Source organism: Sinocyclocheilus grahami, unplaced genomic scaffold (assembly GCF_001515645.1).
Source record: "Sinocyclocheilus grahami isolate Dianchi unplaced genomic scaffold, SAMN03320097.WGS_v1.1 scaffold1655.1, whole genome shotgun sequence".
Taxonomy (NCBI): Eukaryota; Metazoa; Chordata; class Actinopteri; order Cypriniformes; family Cyprinidae; genus Sinocyclocheilus; species Sinocyclocheilus grahami.
Genome location: NW_015506834.1, coordinates 13,785 through 22,851, shown reverse-complemented (window position 1 = coordinate 22,851; position 9,067 = coordinate 13,785). Strand labels below are relative to the sequence as shown.

General features: G+C 37.4%; 1 protein-coding gene across 1 annotated transcript in view; it reads left to right on the top strand.

The window, feature by feature from the left end:
• Nucleotides 1–921, top strand: part of col12a1a (collagen, type XII, alpha 1a) — an 86,512-nt gene extending 85,591 nt beyond the window's left edge. The window contains exon 65 of the mRNA XM_016258195.1: nucleotides 159–921. Within this exon, the coding sequence (XP_016113681.1) occupies nucleotides 159–304 (146 nt within the window). The 3' untranslated portion in view covers nucleotides 305–921. The remainder of the gene's footprint in view (nucleotides 1–158) is intronic.
• Nucleotides 922–9,067: the final 8,146 nt, after the last annotated feature.

Below are 9,067 nucleotides of genomic sequence, written 5' to 3'. Positions count from 1 at the left end.
CGATGTTGGACGAGGGGCGTGAGGGGGGCGTTTCGTTTTCGGTTAGTATAGTATTACTGATTTTATTTTTTTATTAACACTATGTATGAATGAAGAGTTGAAATGACATGTTGGAACCCAAAAACATGCTCAGCTGGCCAAATAATATTTCCAAGCAGGCCCCTACCAGCCAGAACCTGACACCTACGTAGTGCCCATACCAGCCCAGCCGTCGGAAGATATCGAGACACAGTCACCAGGTTTACGAAATCAGCGTGGAAAAAGATCGCTATCAAGAAAGGAAGCTAAAAGTATAGAAACATAGAGTGAAAGTGTATCTTGTGTACTGTCAAGAACTGCATTTAAGTCCAGATCAAGCCTTGTTCATATGCACATTTAACAAAGTCAAGTGGAGAGGCTTGTAAGAAACCTGTGTGCTTGCCGATGGTTCCACAGTCTCTTTGCTTGTAACATAATTGCATTTTGTATTTGTAAGAAACTCATGTTTAGCACTATGTCCTATAAACACTACGAACTAATTCCCTGCACATTTGAAAGTTTGCAAAGTGTAAACGTGCTTGTTGCAGTGCAATGTGTTGTTCTTTCTCTCTCAAGGAAAATGGCAAACGGTTCAACTTCTCTTAATTTTTAGACCTGGCTTTTGTTTTGTTATCCTAAACTGAATATTTATCTGTTGTATACCAACTCACACCAAAAGATGAATTGCATGCCTGTGTTGTATATTTAGTAAGGACGTTTACAATCAGAATATAGTTGTTTTTCCAGTGATATCAGTTGAAATGCAGTTGGAATTTGTTGCAAGTCTATGGACATAGAATAGTTTTTTTCATGTCTGAATTGCACATTGTGAATTCCACAGCCTTATGTTCTTATTTATTTCTGAATCAGAAGAGGCATTTTTCAATAAAACTACTGAAAATGTTTAATTGATGTTGTCATCTGTTCTCTTATTAATAAACTGCATTTAAAATTACACTCAGTTTCTAAAAACGTGATACAGAATTGTGACTTGAAATGGAATTCAATTCTAAGAAATGCACGCTAACAGCTTAAAGTCTAGCTTTTAACATAAACAAGATAACAAACTGGTTTTTACCTAAATACTCGAATTTATACTGCCATTATGGGTTAAATCAGGTACAAATAGCTCTTCAAGGTAACAGTTGCAGGTTACCACTTTTTACAGTGTAATAAAGCACTTCAGGTGACCTCTATACAGCAGTGGCGCTTGTATTTCCAAAGAAAACAAAAGCATGGAGGAGATCAGATGTTCTTGTGCATGCCAAAGATGTTCATTAAGATATGTTTTGTTCTGCTACATTGGAATTGTACAAGTAATCACTGTAAGAAATCACCATTTGTGCTCTGAGATTTATTTGACACATTAAAGGCAAACAGTCGTTATTTGATATCTGATAGGAGGAGAAGGTTCTCCTCAAACATACTTCTGAACTGCTCATCTATTTCAGTGGATATCAAGACTTTTCGATCAAAGGAACATTGAGGGGATCTGAATAAATGAAAAGAGTCTGGAATGCTGGATTATATAACCCTCAGTTTCTATTATACTTGTTTTATAGACACTGTTAAATGCAGAATCTTTCATTTCAGTATTTTTCCTTGAAATTTGAACTCTTTGATGCTGTTGTTCACCACAGGAGCAAATGTTTTCAAGCCATATTTTTAACCATTTAGGGTGAAACGTTACATGCAATCCACCATGGGTGTTTCTTAACCATAATCCCATTTTACACCTCTTTTGACATCTTTTATTTTCCCAAAATGAAAGTTCCAGCTTCTAGAATTTCAACCTTTCTTTTACTCAAGGAATGGTTAAGAGCCATCAGTCATTGAAAAGTCTTTTTATAACCAGCCTATAACAAAGCAACAGGAGTTTTTAGGAAAACAAAGCAACTATAACAACGCAAGAGTTTGTAGGAAAGCCCAATAAAAAGCTGTCTGTTCCTGGGAATTATTCCAGATCTCCTTCACAATTAACATTTATTCATACAGTTTTCATCAGAAACTCTAGCAACAGCCTAAGTTTGTTGGCTTGTTCTAGCAGCTGTAAAGCCCCTCAAGGGCTCTCCTGTTTTCATGGTGTTTCCTCGAATACATGTGCTCTCAATTAGAGCTGATTGTTTTATGTGGGCTGTTTTCCTCCATCTTAAGCCTAAACTGAAAAAAAAAATATTTTAAAAGCATTTGCCACAAACGGTCTATACCTCTGTGCACTTCCTCATCTCTTTCATCTGTTTCAAAGGAAAGCAGTTAACTTTGATAGTTTCACCTACTGCTTTTTTTTCATTCTAACTCATAAAATAAAAGCATAGTACATCATGTTAGTGAGTAATTACAGTACTTTCAAAGCCCAGATAGGAAATGTTTAGTCATTCAGTAGATTATGCCATAGAAGATGATTATCAAATCAAATTTTCAATTACTACAGCACTGTTTATGCATCCAGATTATAGTACAATACACCCCATAATTGTGTTTAAGTTGCCAGGATAATTGCAGGGTTCTGTGTTCACATGCAGAACAACATGCATGCGTAACACATCTTTAGGCTAAATATCTAGTTCAGACATAAAACTCTAGTTCTTTACATGCAATCTGCGAACAATCACATCATTTACTTCATGGCACAAGCTGGTTAGCCTCTGCTAATTCTGCAGCCAATCAGAATAAATGGTTTTCCTCTGTAACCCTCCACCTCCCCCAGCACCACCTGTCTAGATCTGCTATGGGAATTATGTATGCCTTTTGATGCAGCAGCAGCAGCATGTGAAGCAGATCAAGTCCACCGAGACCAGATACATTCCCATTGTCATATTCATTACCATGCTAAAACTATTCTGAAAGTTGTCATGTATAATATATGTTACTAACACATATTATCATTTTAAGACAATCCTACGACTTTGTTTCTTGCAATGACAGTAAATTTAATAATCCTGACAGGGACTGTGTGCTAATCACATCCTTTCACCAAACAGTTGTTAAAAAAAAGAAATATGATGATAAATAAAGGAAAAGTGACAATAAACTTGAGGTGAATGTGATGTTGCTTTTCTTGTAGTAGGTCAGAATTCATTTGGCAGACAACAAAGTGAGTTAAAAAAAAATCACAAACATTTGTAATGACCAAATAGGGACCACAATATCATAAGCAACCAACACCCTAGCTGCTGCATAGCAACACACCCAAAACCTCAACACAGGCAAACACCGCACACGTATTATCTGTTCTTCAAATCTAGTTGTATTCCAACGATCTCTTAATGTTCAGCAGACATGACAGATGCTTTCCATTTCACGCGACATTTCACGCAGCTTGTCGCTGTGGAACTTTTCAACTATGGGGATGAAGTAGAAACTGTATGGTCATGCCATGGCTGTTTTGACCCAGCTGGCAGTCGGTGGGAAATTCCTTTGACTTTAATCATGGCATCATGGGTGAATCATGGAAAAGCATGAGGGCAATATCCCATTAATATCCCACTATCTCTGGGAATCTAAACAACATTTGATATATTTAGTTTTGACAGTGACATAAATCGCTTCTGCCTGATTAGGAGAATGTACAGTGCTGGGTAGTAACTGATTACTTGTAATCTGGATTATCTGATTCTGGAAAGCTGATTTTCAAATAAATCTGCATATGCATATGGTTGGGTATCACCCTTATAAGGCAAGAAAGATTCAGAGCAGTTTTGAGCTATTAGGTAGAAGACCTCTTCTTTGTTTGTTTTAGACATTGTATGCCTTTTTAAATCCCAGACATTTCCCATGTGCCATAAATGTGGTAATTAGGACTTTAATTGGTCTCTCTCTACAAGATTCATTGTCTAATTTTACAAGACCACTGGGGGGGTCCACTGAAGATTCTCCACATTCCAACAAATAATGAATGGAGCACTAACAAATATAATCGTCAGCTATTTTATTCTTCTGACAGCAGTGAGATTCCCAAAACAGGGCCTTAAAATAAATGTTTACTATTGATTTCATTTATTCTATTTTTCATTCCTTTTTGTTTTTTATATTTTCAAGGACTTTGGATGATACATTGTTTAAAATGTGAATATAAATATGAATAAAAAAAATGTGATTATGTGATACACTGCCATCCATAAAAAATGTGCTATACAGTATGTCAGCAAGAATTTTGTCCCATTTTAGCATATTTCCTTTTCCATTACACAGATCTTTGTTATGTAATTTTATTTTATTACAGTTAAATTGTCTCTGGCTTCACAGTACATCACCAACATATAGAAAAACATGCAATGTACAATAATTAATTATAATAATACAAATAAAAATAAATAAATAGTCACTTGCATTTAAACTTTGGACAACACTAAGATAACTGGTAAACTTTGCTTGTCGCTCGTGGTTGCCTATAGCGTCTCCATGATGGCAACAGTTGAAACTCAGCATAAAGGGGGCGAGACACATCCATCAACAACAACAACAACTATCTTTAAAGCCTTTTGCTTGACTTTACATCAATAGAGATCATTCAAATGTCTTTGAGTCTTACCAATTATCTTGCTTGCCTGAGGCATAATTTTATATCTTACCAGTTCTTATTATTTGGCTATATATTCACAGTTTTGACTTGAACACAATTACTCTCACAAAAATATAAATAGGACGTAATACTATCAGTAATATCATGAACACTGTCACTTGCATTAAAAAACAGTTGCCAGTCCATCTGTTCAAAACAGTCTCTCAATTGATGAATGTGGGTTAATGAATGTGAGTCAAGTAAAGTCACCTTTATTTATATAGTGCTTTATACAATACAGATTGTGTCAAAGCAGCTTTACAGTGTTAAACAGGAAACACATGTGCTGATAATGCAAGAGGACAATAGAAAACAGTGAGTTTATCAGTTAAAGTCAGTTCATTGTTGATTCAGTGATGTCTTCGTCCAGCTCATTTGTGTCTGTGCAGTCAAGTCGACACTGTTCCCGGGCTTTCTGGGATGGTCCTCAAATGGTTCAGGTCATACTTAGAAGGGAGAGGTTATTATGTCAGTATAGGAGAGCATAAGTCTAACTGGACGTCCATGACATGCGGAGTCCCTCAAGGCTCAATTCTTGCACCACTCTTGTTCAACCTGAATATGCTCCCACTGAGTCAAATAATGAGAAAGAACCAAATTGCATATCACAGCTATGCAGATGATACCCAGGTTTACCTAGCCTTATCGCCAAATGGCTACAGCCCCATTGACTCCCTCTGCCAATGCATTGATGAAATTAACAGTTGGATGTGCAAGAGAAAATTGAAGTCATTGCATTTGGAAACACGTGTGTATGCCTCTCTTCCAGATGTGACATTTATAAATCGCAAATGATCTTGAAATTGTGCGTAGATGACTGGTGTCAGATCTCCGCCTTGTAAACGCCCCCTAATTAATATCATTACCATATAAAAGAGCAAAAACTCCCATTAATAAAAAATCTGACTACACTGCAAAATTCATCTCTTACTCTGCATCTTTGTTGTTTATGATGAATTCGGTGCTTGCATGTAGGCTACACCGCTTTTATTATTATTGCAGCTTAGATGTTCAAATAGCTGCAGTACTCAGTCTTCACCACAAGGAAAAGTGCGTACGCCTGCTCAGACCCTGACGTGGAGGTAAGTACTTTTCCACGTCAAAGACCGTTTTTATAAATATGAACGTTGCCGTGGATTTTAGTGTACGCACATTCTAAGATCAAATCTGTGTGTACGCACATTTTATAAATGAGGCCCATTGACTCTAGGGGCCAAACAACTAAAAATCAAGTCAAGAATTTTGGTGTGATTCTGGAATCAGACCTTAGTTTCAGTAATAACTAAATCAGCAGCATACTATCATCTCAAAAACATTGCAAGAATTAGATGTTTTGTTTTCAGTCAAGGCCTGGAGAAACTAGTTAATGGCTTTATCACCAGCAGGGTGGACTATTGTAATGGTCTCCTCACAGGCCTTCCTAAAAAGACCATTAGACAGCTGCAGCACATCCAGAATCCTGCTGCCAGGATTCTGACTAAAACCAGAAAATCTGAGCATATTACACCAGTCCTCAGGCCTTTACACTGGCTTCCAGTTATATTTAGGATTGATTTTAAAGTATTACAGTTTTTATTTTTGCACTAATAACAGAACCTTCAAGTTATTGTTCAAAACTCTAGACACATAATTCACAACCGATGATCAAAAACACTTTTTCCAAATGCTTGGATACAATACACATGAACCAAAGATTTTTTGTTCCTTAAACTAAAATCACCCGTTCAAAATGACAAAACTTAACATCAAAGTATTACTATTCAAAATGCAACTCACGCATTACATCTGAGTTGAGTGTCTATTCATTAAATTACAATGATCTAACTATCAATTAATACAACTGCTCAAAATGCTACATAACTGCTGCATTACTCTTGAACCATAGTTTTTATGGAAAATGATGAACAATAATAAATGAGTATGTAAAGGTATGATCAGTTTCAAGATGCCTGTTGTTGGGAAAAAAAAGGTAACACTTTATTTCGATAGTCCACTTTAGACATTTTACTAACAGTAAGTAACTTTGCAACTACATGTCAACTAGCAGTCATTAGAGTATTAGTAGACTATCTGCTTAATGTCTTCAAACACTTTATTTTGATGGGTCACCAACATACAACATACTGACTATCAGAAACTTTGCAAGTATTTGTCAACTTATTCTACTAACCCTAAACCTACCCTAACAGTCTACTCTGAGAGTTAGTAGACATGTAGTTGCAAGTTAATTTGAATTTGTTGACATGTAGTTGACATGTAGTTACAAAGTTACTTATAGTTAGTAGAATGTCTAAAGTGGACTATCGAAATAAAGTGTAACCAAAAAAAAAAAAAAATTCCCCCCAAATTCTATATGATTGTTATCAGTATTTGTTTTTCCTACAATACGTAAATGTCTTTTTTGAGGACGATAGAGCTGGAAGCTGATGAAAATCATATTTTTGGATAAGGCAGGCTTTAACCTGGCCATGACATGGAGGAGAGGTTGAGAGCCCAGCGGTTGAGACCGGCCCAGAACGATGTTCGCTGGGGGGCCTGACCACCCCCCACTGAACGTGATTTTGAGGGAACCCCATAGCAAAATCAGTGCAATGGGCCCAGAATTCCTAGCGACGGCATTGAGAGCAATCATGGTTTCAGGCCCATCCACAATTTATCAAATTGTATTTACCCCCATACTCCCCTTTCCCAGGCTTTAACCTGGCCATGACATGGAGGAGAGGTTGAGAGCCCAGCGGTTGAGACCGGCCCAGAACGATGTTCGCTGGGGGGCCTGACCACCCCCCACTGAACGTGATTTTGAGGGAACCCCATAGCAAAATCAGTGCAATGGGCCCAGAATTCCTAGCGACGGCACTGAGAGCAATCATGGTTTCAGGCCCATCCACAATTTATCAAATTGTATTTACCCCCATACTCCCCTTTCCTTTCTGTAACCTGACTGAAGAATTGTTCTCCACATGGAGGTGGAAGGTTTACAATAGGCACCCTCATAAACAAGTCTCTCTTCTCCAGGCCATAGATGATGCATGCTATGACTATCTTGCCTATCTTTATTTCTTATATAATTTGTTCTTATTTAAAGATTTTTGAAAAAACTGTTGTGAGTTGATTATTTCATCAATAATTTTCAAATTTTGTTTAATGATTCCAGTGTGTGTACTTTTCTCTCTAGTCTACTACAATGAGGTATGAATGTGTATAGAACCACAATGAAAGCTGCATCATGTGTTTTGAACAACTATATTTAATGATTGTACTAAAAACTACACAGTGAAACTATGGGTATCTTGTGTGTGGGTGATCTAAAGTAATGTTCCTATGATATTTCATAATAAATCAAGCGTAGCGTTAGTTCTGGCAGGTCACGTTAGTCAAGCTCGCATCAGCTGTCTCTCAGCTGATCCCCATCTACCTATGGGAAAACCACACCTATCATTAGCATGAATCTAAGCATTCATATATAAGGTCCCTCAGTATTATCAGCAGTTTTTGCATTGCTCAATCGCTAATTACCCTCCTCTATCCCCAGCTCCTCCTCTGTCAGTCGGGATTCAGCCTTCTGATTCTCCTTTGAATCAGACTAATTCTAAAATGAAAATCTAAAATCTAATTCTACATAAAATTATTGAACTTTAACAATATCTGCAATACATTTATGTTGGTTCTGTTCTGTTTACTCTAGGGGGTTATTGCTGCTCTCCCTTTCAGCCTTCTGATTCTCCTTTGAATCAGACTAATTCTAAAATGAAAATCTAAAATCTAATTCTACATAAAATTATTGAACTTTAACAATATCTGCAATACATTTATGTTGGTTCTGTTCTGTTTACTCTAGGGGGTTATTGCTGCTCTCCCTGCTCTCATCCATGCTAGGTTGCAAGGATGCGCAGGGAGTTCTTGCCCAGAACAGAACCATACCGCTAATTGTCAATTATATATGACGATAGTGGTCCTGACAGAAATTAGTTCTTAAACCAATGCTTCTGCAAATGCAAGGCTTCTTTAAAGATATAGACGCAATATGCATTCGTTAGCTGGTTAGCTTGTCATTCGTGTTTCCATTCGTGTCTATTGCTGTTTACTTTTTTTCTCTCGCTCCGTTTTTTCACGAGTTCATCAAACAACAGTGGTAAGTTCGATTCATTCATCAATCATGGTGAGTAATGGCTTCTTCTCCTGCTATTGTTGTTTGCACCGCTTGCCACATGTATAGTTTAGCTCTCTCTGTCGGCGATGAGGTATTCACATGTGATAAATGCAGGGAAATAGTTAGGCTGACAGAGAAGATTTCAGAATTAGAGACACGCATTAAAACTTTAATTGAGGACAGTAAGAATGTGAGGGCTCTAGATACGGCTTTGGATGCGACTAGCTCAGGGAGTCCTGTACATTGTTAGGTTCCGGTTACAATGCCTCTGCAGCAGGGCAACTGGGTGACAGTGAGGAGGCATAGTCGCGGGTCAAAACACCGCTCTTCTGTTCCAA